The sequence below is a fragment of the Oncorhynchus mykiss genome, chromosome 5 (assembly GCF_013265735.2).
Source record: "Oncorhynchus mykiss isolate Arlee chromosome 5, USDA_OmykA_1.1, whole genome shotgun sequence".
Classification (NCBI taxonomy): Eukaryota; Metazoa; Chordata; class Actinopteri; order Salmoniformes; family Salmonidae; genus Oncorhynchus; species Oncorhynchus mykiss.
The window spans coordinates 53,904,541-53,921,064 of NC_048569.1; the positions used below are offsets into that span (position 1 = coordinate 53,904,541).

General features: G+C 44.8%; 1 protein-coding gene across 2 annotated transcripts in view; it reads left to right on the forward strand.

The window, feature by feature from the left end:
* Window positions 1–16,524, forward strand: part of LOC110524034 (prolyl 3-hydroxylase 2) — a 95,934-nt gene that overhangs the window by 76,586 nt on the left and 2,824 nt on the right. For both annotated transcript variants that reach the window (XM_021603327.2, XM_021603328.2), the window contains 11 exons: window positions 4,476–4,607; window positions 6,827–6,954; window positions 11,414–11,503; window positions 13,001–13,041; window positions 13,707–13,798; window positions 14,133–14,260; window positions 14,703–14,798; window positions 15,186–15,336; window positions 15,677–15,794; window positions 16,014–16,089; window positions 16,338–16,478. In XM_021603327.2, the coding sequence (XP_021459002.2) occupies window positions 4,476–4,607; window positions 6,827–6,954; window positions 11,414–11,503; window positions 13,001–13,041; window positions 13,707–13,798; window positions 14,133–14,260; window positions 14,703–14,798; window positions 15,186–15,336; window positions 15,677–15,794; window positions 16,014–16,089; window positions 16,338–16,478 (1,193 nt within the window). The remainder of the gene's footprint in view (window positions 1–4,475; window positions 4,608–6,826; window positions 6,955–11,413; window positions 11,504–13,000; window positions 13,042–13,706; window positions 13,799–14,132; window positions 14,261–14,702; window positions 14,799–15,185; window positions 15,337–15,676; window positions 15,795–16,013; window positions 16,090–16,337; window positions 16,479–16,524) is intronic.

Genomic DNA, 16,524 nt, shown 5'->3' on the forward strand with positions numbered 1-16,524 from the left:
TTTCTTCACTGTCTCTCTCTCTTTCCCCACCCTCCCTCTATTTCTTCACTCTCTCTTTCCCCACCCTCTCTCTCTTCACTGTCTCTTTCTTTCCCCACCCACCCTCTCTCTCTTTCTTCACTGTCTCTCTCTCTTTCCCCACCCACCCTCTCTCTCTTTCTTCACTGTCTCTCTCTCTTTCCCCACCCACCCTCTCTCTTTCTTCACTGTCTCTCTCTCTTTCCCCACCCACCCTCTCTCTCTTTCTTCACTGTCTCTCTCTTTCCCCACCCTCTCTCTCTTTCTTCACTGTCTCTCTCTTTCCCCACCCACCCTCTCTCTCTTTCTTCACTGTCTCTCTCTCTTTCCCCACCCTCTCTCTCTTCACTGTCTCTCTTTCTTTCCCCACCCACCCGCTCTCTCTTTCTTCACTGTCTCTCTCTCTTTCCCCACCCTCTCTCTATTTCTTCACTGTCTCTCTCTTTCCCCACCATATCTCTCTTTATTCACTGTCTCTCTCTCTTTCCCCACCCTCTCTCTTTCTTCACTGTCTCTCTCTTTCCCCACCCTCTCTCTCTTTCCCCACCCTCTCTCTCTTTCTTCACTGTCTCTCTCTCTTTCCCCACCCTCCCTCTATTTCTTCACTGTCTCTCTTTCCCCACCCTCTCTCTCTTCACTGTCTCTTTCTTTCCCCACCCACCCTCTCTCTCTTTCTTCACTGTCTCTCTCTCTTTCCCCACCCACCCTCTCTCTTTCTTCACTGTCTCTCTCTCTTTCCCCACCCACCCTCTCTCTCTTTCTTCACTGTCTCTCTCTTTCCCCACCCACCCACCCTCTCTCTCTTTCTTCACTGTGTCTCTCTCTTTCCCCACCCTCTCTCTCTTTCCCCACCCTCTCTCTCTTTCTTCACTGTCTCTCTCTCTTTCCCCACCCTCTCTATTTCTTCACTGTCTCTCTCTCTTTCCCCACCCTCTCTCTCTTTCCCCACCCTCTCTCTTTCTTTCTTTTCCCACCCTCTCTCTCTTTCTTCACTGTCTCTCTCTTTCCCCACCCACCCTCTCTCTCTTTCTTCACTGTCTCTCTCTTTCCCCACCCACCCTCTCTCTCTTTCTTAACTGTCTCTCTCTCTTTCCCCACCCACCCTCTCTCTCTTTCTTCACTGTCTCTCTCTCTTTCCCCACCCACCCTCTCTCTCTTTCTTCACTGTCTCTCTCACGCTCTCATAACCTCTCCTCATCAGCCATAGCCATAAGGTTCTGACCACAAAGTCATCCAGAGCAGGTCTGGTCAATGTTTGGTGAACTCATTGGTCAGTTACAGCCCCACGTATCCAGCCCTGCGTCTACAACCGTTGAACTGAGAGAGAGAGTTGTTTCAGATTTGTTTTCCTTTTTTACTACTTCAGTTTCATAATTACTCCATAAAGTCTTGTCAGCGAGTACTCAGTGTACAGTCTGGCGTTAATGCTCCATTGAGGGAAAGCATTCGCTTAACGTACTGTCGTATTGTTACATTTTTGTTAGTCCAAAGTGTCATTGCGTCAGGCCTAGCTTGTGAGTCCATAGACTCCAGGGCCCATATTCATAAAGATCATGAATGCTGATCTAGGATCAGGTCCTCCCTTCTTAATGGAATCTTATTCATTATGCGTTAAAAGGAAACTGATCCTGCTCTGAGAGGCTTTATGAATGTGGGCCCAGAAGCAGCACAGCTGGATAATGTTGGATGTTCTGATGTGGAAGGATGTGTAACAGGCAGCGGAGGCTGCTGAGGGGAGGACGGCTCATAATAATGTCTGGAACGGAGCAAGTGGAATGGCATCAACCCATGAGATTGATGTACTTGAGACCATTCCGCTCCAGCCAGTACCACAAGCCCGTCCTCCCAAATGAAGGTGCCACAACCTCCTGTGGTGACAGGGGTGTCAGGCCTCTCATAGCACTGGAAAATAGTCATGTGATTATGCAATTATACACACACACACACACACACAAGCGTAGTCAGCTGTGTTTGTGTTGACATTAGCCAGTTGCGCAGTTCCCCTCACAGAACGCTCTGCTGCTAGCGGTATTGTGGTGGCCTTGAAGCTAAGCTGAGTCGATGGCAAGCGTGCTTTGTCTCAATCACTCGTATCATTGCGCAAACATGCCAAAAACGTACAGTCTTGGCTTTGATGAGGCTTTTCTCAATGTCTAATCATGCCAAGAGTTATTTTTCCGTAAGGCTTCAACAACCGTAGAATCAGCGCAATTGTAGTTTCTTTGACCGTGGTACTATGTACCTCAAGTGCTGAATGAAGTCTAAAGTGCTATTTTGATCTTGATGGAGAAGTAAGGTTGCATGGAAAGGCATTTGATTTGACTTGATTTGTTAGGATCCCCAATGGCGACAGCTAGTTTTACTGGGTTCCGACACATAATGAAAAAGACATTACAGACAAAATACTTTATAATTGACATACATTTGAAAACATAAACGCGTAGTGTGTGGATCGTAAAGTTTGGTGGAGGAGGAATAATGGTCTGGAGCTGTTTTTCGTGGTTCGGACTAGGCCCCTTAGCTCCATTGAAGGGAAACCTAAACGCTGCAGCATACAATGGCATTCTAGATGATTCTGTACTCCCAACTTTGTGGAAACAGTTTGGGGAAGGCCCTTTCCTGTTTCCGCTTTGCAATGCCCGCATGCACAAAGCAAGGTCCATACAGAAATGTTTTTTTGAGATCAGTGTGGAAGAACTTGACTGGCCTGCACAGAGCCCTGACCTCAACCCCATCATAAACGTTTGGGATGAATTGGAACGCCGGACTGCGAGCCAGGCCTAATTGTCCGACATTGGTGCACGACATCTCTAATGCTTTTGTGGCTGAAAGTCCCCGCAGCAATGTTCCATCTAGTGGAAAGCCTTCCCAGAAGAGTGGAGGCTGTTGTAGCAGCAAAAGGGGGGACCAACTCCATATTAATGCCCATCATTTTGGAATGAGATGTTCGACGAGCAGGTGTCCACATACTTTTGGTCATGTAGTGTACATGTGAATGGAAGGAATTAATTTTCCTTTACACTACAGTATTCACAATGTTATATATTTATGTGATCCTGTAGTGGTTTAATGTCTTCCGACGTACTTTCTTCCGTGGTTTTGGGGGTGGCACAATATAAGGAGTTACACAAAGCACCTTTCGTGCAATTTTATTTACAGTTGCAAGTGACAAGATCTCAAAAAACGTTGCTGATACACGAAGCAACTCAAACGCGATGGAAATTGCTCGTGACAGCCAGTCAAATTGAACCCTCTTTTGTTTACTTGATAGCTACCTACACCAACAGCTAGCTAGAATAATGTGTTGTTAACCCGATTAGAAATGTATTAAAAGACTTAAAAGCAATACAAAGAAAGTTGTCCAGCCACATGGTTTGAGAATTCTAAGTTCACCCAATATTAGGGGACATCTCTTCCTTGGAGAGCGTGTGCCTCCATTCTCCTCTCTCCTCAATGCAGAGTGTGGTTCTGTGACAGCATGCTCACGCTCAACCTCATTGGCCACAAACACACCATCTGGCTCCTGTCCCCCTCCCCCTCCTCCTCTCCAACTCCTGCCCCCAGCCCCTCCAGACTGACATCACGGAACGATACAGCAACCTTACACAACGGCGCCATGAAATCAACATGACTGACTCTCCTAAAGAACGGACATGTTTGTTGATAAACTTAGGGTGTTATTTTCTCCATCCATGTGTGAGAGAAACAAATTACAGACCTGGCAACGAATCAACAAATGCAAAGACTAGCAACGAGAGAAGAGATTATTTTTAGTGTTCTTTAGTTATAGAGATACAGGAGTATCCGGTTGTCTGGCCTGTGATTTCACAATGGTTGACTTCACAGGAGCATGTCACCGGGGGGACATTGGTTAACCTGAATCCCACCTCGGCCATTAGAGAAAGGATGACGATAGTTTATACATGCATGTCACTAGGTCCATTTTATTCCTGTGCTAAATGTTTAATTCACCCACTACTGTTACCCACTGTGTGTGGAAGGTGATGAAAACGTTGAACGCTAAGGTTTGTTGTGTGGCTTTAGGATGTGAATTCCTCAGTCGACCTGAGAGTCTCAGTGAGTGAAGCTAAATGTAGTGCAAATGAAAAGAAAACACATTTTGAATCGGATCTACTAGCCACTGAATCTGAACCAAGTGTTGGGCTGACGTGTCCATAGTGATTGCACATCTAGTGCGGAGAACGCAAAGCACAATATCTACAGTAAATCGGTGGCAACCTGGCTGAAAAGAAACCTTTTGTGATCGCAATAAAGAATGTACGGCAGGCAGTCAGTCGGATGACGACACTGCATGAGACATTACGGTAGGCATTGCGAATGGTTCCTCGTCGTGATCACACGGCTCAATGCTTTTCCTTTAAAACTCTGCTTGATAAATGCTTGTGAATATATGACTTCCCCCTGTATCCCCACCCACCCTCCTGTGTGTGTTTCAGACCACTTCACCCAGGCGCTGCACTGTGAACACGAGTGTGTGAGGGACCTGTCGACCCGGCCCGGCCGTCTGTCTCCCATGGAGAACTACCTGCCTCTACACTACGACTACCTGCAGTTTGCCTACTTCCAGAGTGAGCAACAATCCCCCTACTGCACCCTACTTTCACCTCGGTTTTACCTCTTACGCTTCGACTGCCTGCAGTTCACCCGCTTCCAGAGTAAGGGCTGGAAGTATCGCCGGAGATCCGCGCTATAGCTAGATGGCCATTTAAAGGCAACGTTTCCACGATCGCGGAGACTGCATTCGCGGTAAAAACCGCTGCATGTGTCGGCTCAATCGGATATTACCTTCGCAGTTGAATGTGGATCTTCCGAGATACTTCCCCCCAATACGGATTGAATCCAGCCCCAAGTCTTACCTAACCGCACCCTGCTTTACCCTACCTGACACTGCTTGCCGACTTTCGAAACCACAGGGTGTGGTGTTCAGACTGCAGCGATGGCCAACCCAGATCTTGGAGGGATGTCGTGTGTACAGGCTTTTATTCACTAACGATAACACACCTATATCGAATTATCATGAATTAGGTCAGTATTCCCCTGTTGACTCTGAGAGACAGGGAGCTGAGGAACACCTGGTCGCGGGCATTTGAAAAGGCAGGGATTAGAAAGGCCAGAACACGTATTCATAAAGCTTCTCAGAGTAGGAGTGCTGGTCTAGGATCAGCTCGACCTTTTAGATTGTAATAAATCGGGACAGGGTGGACCTGATCCAAGATCAGCACTCCTAATCTGAGACACTTTGTGAATACAGGCCCAGACAATCAACACCAAACAGACCAGGACCACACCTCAATAGAGAAGCACACACTGTTCCACTCAAACTGATTCAGCAACATTTGTCCATGATCTGGTCTGTTGTTGTTCATAATAGGCCACCAGCATTTGTGTAGTCTGAGCTGTTTTGGGATCAGACATTAGAGGGGGGGGGGGTTGGCAGGACAACATAGGAAAGGAGAGAAGGACGGAAAAGCCAATGAGCTCATCATATGTCTAATAAACCCAATTGGCTCATGGGATCCTAGGAAAAACACAGAGCTCAGTGAATCATTCCCAGCAGCAGCACTTAAAGCGATAGTTCAGGATTTTGGCAATGATGCCCTTTATGTACTTCCCCAGAGTCGGATGAACTCATGGATGCCCTTTTTATGTATCTGTGTCCAGTATGAGGGAAGAGGGTTAGTTTCGCAGGCCAATGCTAACTAGCGTTAGTGCAATGACTGGAAGTCGACAAGTCTTGATTCGCCTGTCAAGTCAAGTTTCCCCATCACTCAGCAGCCTCACATTGCTCTGCGGGAAGCTGTTTCCTCAATGATCCGTTCGGTGACATTGTCGGGGGGGGGTTTACGGCCTCAAAGCCCCTCACTGTTTACGACCTGGGAACCAGGAGGAGACGCGCTGACCGCAGAAATGCTGCTGCCTCAGGCCTGGCCGCCCCACCAGGAAGTGATATGTGAGCCCAACTACTTTACAAGATGGTAAAGCGCACGTGTCCGGGTGGATGTATGTGTGTGCATGCGTGTGTGTTTGTTACTTGCAATCCACTACTTGCTGTAAGCACTTTAGGGACGGGAGATACTGCTCTAGCCTGGAGCCTGGAGCAGCTGTGTGTGTGTGTTTCCAGTACCTCACCTAGCCTCTGACAACCTCTCACTGTTGTAGCGCTACTGCTGCTTGCTCCATTGTGGTCATGCCCCTGGAATGTTCAGCCGCACTAGACTTCAAAATCTCATTTAGACCTAGGGGTTGCTTTATGACGTGGACCTGCGCCGAACTTTGAGTGGAAACCTATAGGAAGTGTCTGTCATACTGTCTTCATCCCCAATGGCACTCTATTCCCTATATAGTGCACTACTTTTGACCAGAGCTCCATGGATGCTATTTGGGATGCAGTCTTACAGGGGAGTTCAGGGAGGGAGTCTATAATGGAGGTGTGATGACAGTCCCTCTTGTATAGGCGGGGCTCAGAAGGATGGATGGAGGTCTTTTCAACCTCTCTACCTCTCTACCTCGACTCATTAAACACCACCTTGCCTGAAACCTATTTCTATTGATTTATCTCTCTCTCTCTGTCTCTCGCTCTTTCTCTCGCTCTCTCTCTCTCTCTCTCTCTCACTCTGTTTCTCTCTCTCTCTCACTCTCTTACACTCTCTCTCTCTCTCTCGCACTACCCCCTTTCTTTCATTTTCAATATTCAATTCCATTTTCAATTGTGTTGTCAAAGCAATACAACAGAACGTAACACTAACTTCCATTTGATAATGTCTTCTCTCTCTCTCTGTCTCTCCAGTGAACATGGTGGAGGAGGCGATGGAGTGTGCCAAGTCCTACCTGCTGTTCCACGAGGGGGAGGAGTTTATGACGGAGAACGTGGACTACTACAGAGAGGCCGTGGGCCACGACGTCAAGCCCCGGGAGGTAGGACCTTGGCTGCATCCAAAATGGCACCCTATTCCCTATATAGTGCACCATATTTAATCTGGACCCTCATGGGCTATTCCCTAGCCTGGTCCCGGATCATTTTTGTGCTATAATTTAAACTATTTGTCAACCCAAACTGTTTGGCATGATAATGAGTGGCAAGGAGTGGCATGTTGGCACAAAAAGACTGGCACCCAGGCTAGCTATTCCCTATATGGTATAGTGCACTACTTTTAGGTAGTAATAAATAGTGCACTGTAAGGAATAGACGCACCTTGTTATTTGCTTTGTTCACATTGGAGGGTACTTTAATCAGTTACTGTTGCTCTTTCTACGTTGTATGGCCAAATAGTTGGGGCCCAGGGTTTAGTTTTAATTCCTACAGATTTACTGCCCAATAGGTTTTATAAGCCTGATATTGCTGCGTGAATTTAATGCCAGATTTTTTTTTTTGTGACTCATCGTTTGTGTTTACCGGCAATTATATCCCCTTGGTTGTTCCTAATTATCAGGTTATTGGGAATGTAAATGTGCTGATAATTCAGAGAATAGGCTGCGTCTCAAACGGCTCACTATTCCCCGTGGAGGGAATAGGGTGCTATTTGGGGTGCATCCAAAGTCAGTTTGCCTGGAGAACTATCTCGAACTGGCAAATTGGCAGCCGGTTTTACCCCGAAGAACTTGTCCCCCCCAAAAACGTTCGACTTTAAACCCTCAAAACCTGCTGCACTCTCTGTACAGCCAAGGAGTCTCTTGTTCTGCGCTCCCTCCCTTGCAGGCCCATTTTCCTGGAAAGCCTGGAACCTATTAGAGTGAACGTGAGTTCTCCCAGTAGGGCCAGGGTGTGTGTGCGAGAGAGTTTGCGTGCGTGCGTGTGTGTGTGTGCATGCCAGTGGACAAACCAGTGCAGCTAATGACTGTGGTTAGGACTCTGACATCAACCATCTCAGTCCCTCTGGGTCTCTCCTCTCGGCCCCTCGACTCTCCTTTCCTCCATTCCATCTTTCTCTCCCTCTCAGCCCCTCTTCTCTCCTCTCCATTCCTTTCTCTTTCTTTCTCGTCCTTCTCTCTCTGCAGCTTCAGGGACCTCATTTAGCCAGCATTTTGAGCAGTGAAGAGCCGTGGTCTGTCTGCCTGCCTTCCTGGCAAGGCCTCCTGTCCTTCAGGAACAGGGAGGAGGGGTTATATCATGCATCAATGCCCACAGAAACAATTTAGGAGCTGTTTACATTACAGGTGGAAAGAGGAGATTTTTTCGCCCACCATAAATGCCACTGGCTACTCGGGTTTCAAAACAGCCTCGCCACTTCTTGTCTATTGCAGATGATCAACCATTCTTTCCCTCATTCCTCCTCTGTAACAACATGCCATTTGACACCCACCATCTCAGATTGTTCTGAAATCGTTTCTGTAGTTAGAAACAGATAAGATTAGCATTCCTGCAACAATATTTTGTTGAAATATAATTAAAATGTCCAATTTGGGTGCAATCAATTTGTCTCAGAGACTAATCAATTGCACCCAAATTGGCCATTTTAATTTATAGGATTCATATAATATTCAATAAATATAGTACCTAACATCCGATTTGGGCCAAACTTTTTTCTAACAATGAGTAAGACATAAGGAATCCAAATAAATGGTCAAAAGACCAACCCAACATTGAATATACAGTATCAGTTCTCTATGTCTGACAAGTAGTATGGGGCTGCAGCTTGGAGTATTGTTTCTTCATCCTATGTAATGTATTCTCAGTGAATTTTTTTTTTTTTTTTCGCCTGTTCAAAGAAATTAGTCACTGAAGTTGTTAGGTTTATGTCCCATCCTACATCCTGATATTACCAGCTTCTGACCACTAGATGGTGCTGTTGTTGCTTTCAGGTGATTATTTTTTTACTCTTATTATACTGCTCAGTTTATACACTGCCCCCATCCTCCCCTTCCCAAAATACACATGTAAATGTTGGACTATAAATTGTGCCATATTGTATTAAAATTATGCTAAAATGTTTATTCTATTCTACTGAGCCATTTACATTATGTTCGTATTTATATATTATTTCTTATTGTTATTGCATTGTCGAGACGTAACCTGCAAGTAAGCATTTCGTTGGACGATGTATACTATGCGTATCCCGTACATACAACTAATAAAACTTGAAACTTGAGGGGGGAATCTTCAAACGGTTTTTTCACCTAATAGCAGGAACAGCACCATCTAGTGGTCAGAACATGGCAATATCAGGATGTAGGGACATAAACCTAACAACTTCAATGACACATTTTTCTGAACAGGGCAAAAAATATATATACACAAATTCACTGGGAATACATTGCATAGGATGAAGAATCAATGCTCCGAGCCGCAGCTCCATAGTACTTGTACTAGAGAACTGATACGACACTTAACAAAAATCTAAACACAACATGCAACAATTAAAAATATTTTACTGAGTTACAGTTCATATAAGGAAATCAGTCAATTTAAATAAATAAATTAGGCCTTAATCTATGGATTTCACGTCTTAGAATACAGATATGCATATGTTGGTCACAGATACCTCAAAAAAGAGATAGGGGATCAGAAAACCAGTCAGTATCTGGTGTGGCCACCATTTACCTCATGCAGCCTGACACATCTCCTTCGCATAGAGTTGATAGGCTGTTGAATGTCGTCTGTGGAATGTTGTCCCACTCCTCTTCAATAGCTGTGCGAAGTTGGCGGATACTGTCGGGAACTGGAACACGTCGATCCAGAGCATTCCAAACATGCTCGGTCAATGGGTGACATGTCTGGTGAATATGCAGGCCATGGAAAAACTGGGACATTTTCAGATTCCAGGAATTGTGTACAGATCCTTGCGACGTGCATTATCATGCTGAAACATGAGGTGATGGCCTCAGGATCTCGTAACGGTATCTCTGTGCATTGAAATTGCCATCGATAAAATGCAATTGTGTTCGTTGTCCGTAGCTTATGCCTGCCCATACCATAACCCGCCACCATGGGGCACTCTTTTCACAACGTAGACATCAGTAAACTTCTCACCCACACGACACCATTCAGTCTGCCATATGCCCGGTACAGTTGAAACTGGGACTCATCCGTGAAGAGCACATTTCTCCAGCGTGCCAGTGGCCATCGAAGGTGAGCATTTGCCTACTGCAATTGGTTACAACGCCAAACTGCTGTCAGGTCAAGACCCTGGTGAGAACGACAAGCACGCAGATGAGCTTCCCTGAGACCGTTTCAGTTGTGCAAACCCACAGTTTCATCAGCTCTATGGGTGACTGGTCTCAGACGATCCCGCAGGTGAAGAAGTGGGATGTGGAGGTCTTGGGCTGGCGTGGTTACACGTGGTCTGCTGTTTTGAGGCCGGTTGGACGTACAGCCAAATTCGCTAAAACAACTTTGGAGGCGACTTATGGTAGATAAATGAACATTACATTCTCTGGCAACAGCTCTGCTGGACATTCCTGCAGTGAGTATGACAATTGCACCCTCCCTCAAAACTTGAGACATCTGTGACATTGTGTTGTGTGAAAAAACTGCACATTTTAGAGGGGCATTTTATTGTCCCCAGTACAAGGTGCACCTGTGTAATTATCATGCTGACTTAATCAGATATGCCACACGTGTAAAATGGATGGATTATCTTGGTGAAGGAGAAATGCTCACTAACAGGGATGTAAACAAATGTGTGCACAAAATCTGAGAAGAATAAGCTTTTTTGTGCTCATGGAACATTTCTGTAATCTTTTATTTCAGCTCATGAAATATGGGACCAACACTTTACATGTTGCGTTTCTACTTTTGTTCCGTATATCTACACATTGTTGGGAATGGATTGGTGTGTGGTGTACGTGGTTGGCTTTTGACAATTTCATTGGATTCCTCATGTCTAACTCCTTGTTAGAAAAAAAAATGTTTGTACAAATCGGATGTTAGGTACTCTTTTATTGAATAATATATGAATCCTATTCATTAAAATGGCCAATTTGTATACAATCAATTCACTTGATTTTTCAGAGATTAAATGATATTTAAATAAAATAATGACGCAGGAATGCTAATCTTATTTGTTTCTAACTGCAGAAACGAGTTCAGAACAACCTGGTTAAGTGGCGCCTTGAATCGGGGTCAAAATCCTCTTGTGCTTTCTGAGGTAGAACAACCCGAGAGAGAGAGGGGGCAATATCGCACAGTCCATTTGGTCCAGCAATGAGGCGAAGAGGGGGCTTGGCTGCTGAAGAGGTGTTAGGGTTGGGACAGTAAATAAGATATAAGAGGCACAGTGGTTATAAAACAATAGTCTTCCTTAAACGTTCTGCTTCAAGGGGTCAAATTTGGGAGATCCAGTCGCTCGGTAATATGCTAAAGTGATGTCATTAAAAAAAAACTGTTTTTAACCTGTGGAGATTAACATGGCTGCCCGATATCTCTGTGTTTCTATAGAAGGCCGAGTGGTACCTGAGACGCCATAAGCAGGAGCTGGAGCTACTAGTGATTGGCAGTGAGAACATGCACGTGGAATTTACAGAGGGGGTGAGTACAGTGCATTGATGACAAAATGGAAACTCAGCCTCTTATTTTGAACTTTTTGGGCTGTCTCTGATACTTGTGAATGGCTTCCATGACTACTGAAAGGTCAATTGGGGGTGACGGTTCTGGTCCTGTTACTGGAACGAGTCATTTTTGAAATAGGGACACAGAAAATGAGAGCAAGCGCGCTGGGGCCAGATTACTGATTTAGGATCCGTTTGGCTTTTTAGATCACAATTAATACGATTAAATTGAGTGGGGTGGGGTCTGATCCTAGATCAGCACTCCTACTCTGTGACACTTGTTGATACATATGGGCTGTATGTAGGACAGTAACAGGTGCCTGGTAGTTACACCATTATAGCCGCAGGACACAGCACCATCTAGAGGCCATGATGGAAAACCATTGGTGATCCAGCTTTTCATTCATGTACTTTTTGGTGTCCTTTAGTAGTGGTTTCCTTCTTGACAGTTTCCGGATTGACTGATCTTCATGTGGTTTCTCTTTGCTTATTTGAGCTGTTCTTGCCATAATATGGACTTACCAGATAGGGCTATATTATGTATACCACCCCTACCTTGTCACAACACAACTGATTGGCTCAAACGCATTAAGAAGGAAAGAAATTCCACAAATGAACTTTTAACAAGACACACCTGTTAATTTGAAATGCATTCCAGGTGACTACCTCATGAAGCTGGTTGAGAGAATGCCAACAGTGTACAAAGCTGTCGTCAAGGCAAAGGGTGGCTAGTTTGAAGAATCTCAAATATAAAATACATTTGGATTACATTTACATTTGGACACTTTTTTGGTTACTACATGATTCCAAAAGTGTTATTTCATAGTTTAAGTCTTCACTATTATTCTACAATGTAGAAAATAGTAAAAATAAAGAAAAACCCTTGAATGAGTAGGTGTGTCTAAACTTTTGACTGGTACTGTATATATTGGTGAAATTGGTCCGTGGGCCGACAAAAGGGGGCAGCCCATCCCTGATTCAGACAAGTGAGACATGGATTGTGTATGTGTCCCATTCAGAGTGTGAATTGGCAAGTCAAAATAATTAACTGCCTTTGAACGGGATGTGTCTGGAACTTCAACACTGCAGGGTTTTTCACGCTCAAAAGTGTCCTGTGTGTATCAGGAATGGTCCACCACCCAAAGGACATCCAGCCAACTTGACACAATTGTGGGAAGCATTGTAGTCAACATGGGCCAGCATCCCTGTGGAACGCTTTCGACAACTTGTAGAGTCCATGCCCCGACAAATTGAGGCTGTTCTGAGGGCAAAAGGGGGTGCAACTCAATATTAGGAAGGTGTTCCTAATGTTTTGTACACTCAGCGTAGGTTTACTTACTATGCCTGTAATATGTGGTTGTCTAACCTAGATACCTTAAGATGAGCGCTATAACTGTAAGTTGCTCAGAACAAGAGCATCCGCTAAATGACTCAAATGTAAAATTCTGATCTGTCAGTATTTTACCTTGTCTTGTAGCATTACTGGACCAGCTCAGGTGGAAGAGAGGATTCGAACAGGTGAGCAAACCCAGAAATATCCTCTTGGAAATGTTAACTTGTTCAATAGTTGTCCCATGGAATGTCCTGTATATTAATGAATATCAGATGTGTAGTTCACAAGGACAACACTGTGTCAGATAGATAGTTTAGACTCAAGTGATTCTTATTATAGACAATAATAAATGAATGAAAACTGTATTATATCCTGTGTCGTATTTGACTGTAGTACCTCTGCTTTGTGTGGTATACACCACTGACATCTATTGGATACTTTCAGTATGGCATGCATCTTGTGTAATCTGTTGTGGCAAATAGTTGCACACTCTATATATGCTCCCAATAAATACTATTTAGGGTATTTCAATGACTTTCAAAGACATTTCAGAGTAAGTGTTATATACAAGTCAGTTGAATATCGGAATATATTTGGAGATACTTTCAAACACGTCAAATAGAAGTAGGCAATTCGGCCACATTATTTGAAAAAACTCCGAAAGAAAATAAGTATTTCAAATACAAAGACTCAAATACACATGTATTTGTCTGCTAGCTACTTCCATAGATGTAACATAAGAAGACACTGAAGGCCTACCGCAGCCCGAATGATTGTCCTCAGCCTTGTTATAAGCATGTACTGTCTGCCTGTTTATGTGGCTCCGTGCTCTGTTCTTGCATTCCCCCAGGATCCCCTCTGGTACCGATGGATGGATGGAGTATGTACCCATCTCAGAGAAGAAGAACTTCACTCTGGCCCCACCACAGAAGCTCAGAGAAGGTAGGACATCCTCTGTTCCCGACACCAATGCTTTTCCAACCTCTCCTTCGGGGACCACCAGACGCTTCACAATTTCGTGTTAGACCATGAACTAGCACACTTGATCGGTTGGCAAATGTGTGCTAGCTCTAGAATGGTTGAAATACATGGAACGGCTTGACTTTGAGGAGAGGTTTATAGGACTCTGCAAATAAAGCAGAATTTAGATTGAACTAACCCATGATGTGATGTGTAAACAACTTGACAGATGAATGTGTTCCAGCATAGATGAGGTAACACTTTGCCCTCATCCTCTGTACTGGTGTTTGTGTGTTTGTCTGCGTGTGTACTGTAGGAGGGCCCTTGGTGTATGACAGTGTGCAGCTGGTCCAGAACTCAAAGGCCCTGAACGGAACTCAGAGGGTTCTTCTGGATGATGTCATATCTGTGGACGAGTGTGCCGAGCTCACAAACCTGGCCCATGTAAGATGGCTGAATCTTATATTTGGTATTTTTGGGTATATTATTAGGATCCCCTTTAGCTGTTGAAACATGACAAAATACAGAACATTAATAGACAAGAACAGCTCAAGGACAGAACTACATCCAAATATTCACTATCATGAATTGTACTGTGTGTAAACGTGCATTTCAATTGATCGCTATTTAGTGTGTCGTTACAGGTTCACAGTGAACACTATGGGCCGGTTCTCCAGACACATATCAGGCCTAATCCTTGGACTGAAAAGCGCTTTCAATGGAGTATTCTCCGTCAAGTATGCTTTTTAGTCCAGGACGAGGCTTAATCCGTGTCCAGAAAACTGGCCCTTAGTGCACTTTGTGAACATGGCCATTGTTTGGTACTTGATAAATGCATTTCTAGAATATGAGAGCCAGGGGTTCAGTGCTCTTGTTTGGTCTACAGACTGTCACTATGGCAGGAGACGGATACCGAGGGAAGATGTCTCCTCACACGCCCAACGAGAGGTTTGAGGGAGCCACTGTGCTGAAAACACTGCAGGTAAGCAACGCGCCTATACATAGACACAATGGAGAAGATTAACTGAACCTCTGTTTGAAACCGCTTGATTCGTATTGCCCTTTTCATATAACAATCTCTCAGTAACGCTCTTGTCTCAAAGTTATCAAAAGTCACTCTTTCAGTACCTTAGTAGGCAACTACAGAATATGTTTGGTTCCTTACAAGCAGGGATGCAAATTAAGATACCCTGCTAGCCTGAGGCTCGTATTTTTCAGACTGGGCTAGTAGAACAAACTTTGGAAAAAGTGGAGAGTGTCACCCAGGCTAGTAGAAGTTGCAGTCTACTAGCCAGGCTGCCAGTGCCGTTCTATCCTTGGCAACATGCTGAGGGAATATTTACCCATGTTTCTACTGTGTTACCTGCAGTACGGCTACGAGGGCCGTGTCCCATTGAGAAGCGCTCGTCTGTTCTATGATGCCAGTGAGAGGGCCAGACGCATCATCGAGTCCTACTTCCTGCTCAACTCGACGCTCCACTTCTCCTACACACACCTGGTGTGCCGGACCGCAATCACAGGTGAGCCAAGTCGCCAGTGATGCTACTAATTATAATGAAATTCTTGACTTGAGAAACATTTTGGAATTCAGTTTACTTCCTGAATTGACTTCATTTAAATGGAATTGACCCCAACCCTGTTATGGTATCATTATATCATTATCAACCTTTCATTATAGTGTCACACAAAATTGAGCATTATGTGACTTTGAGAGTTTGAGCATGTAGGTTTAGTCAAATTTGGTTTAGTTTGCCTCTTTGTTGCTTTAGTCAAGTTCGTCTCGGTTTGGTGCTGTTTTGGGGTTAATAAAGTTGGCCTCTGTTTTGGGTTTAATATAAGTTTTATGTCTGTTTGGTATAGGGCAACAGGACCATAGAAATGACCTGAGCCATCCCATCCACGCTGACAACTGTCTGTTAGACCCAGAGGCCAACGAGTGCTGGAAAGAACCACCAGCCTACACCTACAGAGACTACAGGTTACCACCTAGCTCTGGGCCTTCATTTTTCCGCGATGAATATACATTTCAATGTAGTTAGGAAGCAGCTTAGGGTACAAGCTCTGGTCCATGGCTAAGCTGCCTCCTAACAACATTGAAACATATTTGCGCTGTCAATGGCACCATATTATTACCGTTACCTAGTGTTAAATAGTCATGGCTCGAACACATTTTCAATGGTTTTCATTGTGTCCTAAGTGCTCTGCTGTACCTGAATGGAGACTTTGAGGGAGGAGAGTTCATCTTCACAGAAATGGACGCCAAAACAGTCACAGTGAGTCCTCTCCTGAGAAGGGAAATCTTAATTTTTTTGAAGAGTGAAGTGATCAAAATGTCTTATGTCATTGCTATTGCCCGTCTTTTCGCATGTTTTTATTAGTCCTACTGTCTTACCCTTTCTTCGTTTGGAGCCTCGTCTAAATAAAGTTGGAATTTCCCACGTCCAATGTGATCCCATTCCACCACGACAGTCAGGTACTGACCCTGGTCTCCCCCCTCCTCCGTCCCCTCCTCCTCCCCTAGGCACAGGTGAAGCCAAAGTGTGGTCGTATGGTGGGGTTCTCGTCTGGCGGGGAGAACCCCCATGGCGTGAGGGCCGTCACCAGGGGGCAGAGGTGTGCCGTGGCCCTGTGGTTCACCCTGGACCCCCTCTTCAGAGAACTGGTAAACACACTACAGCCGTGGCCCTATCATAATGTCTTCTTTGATT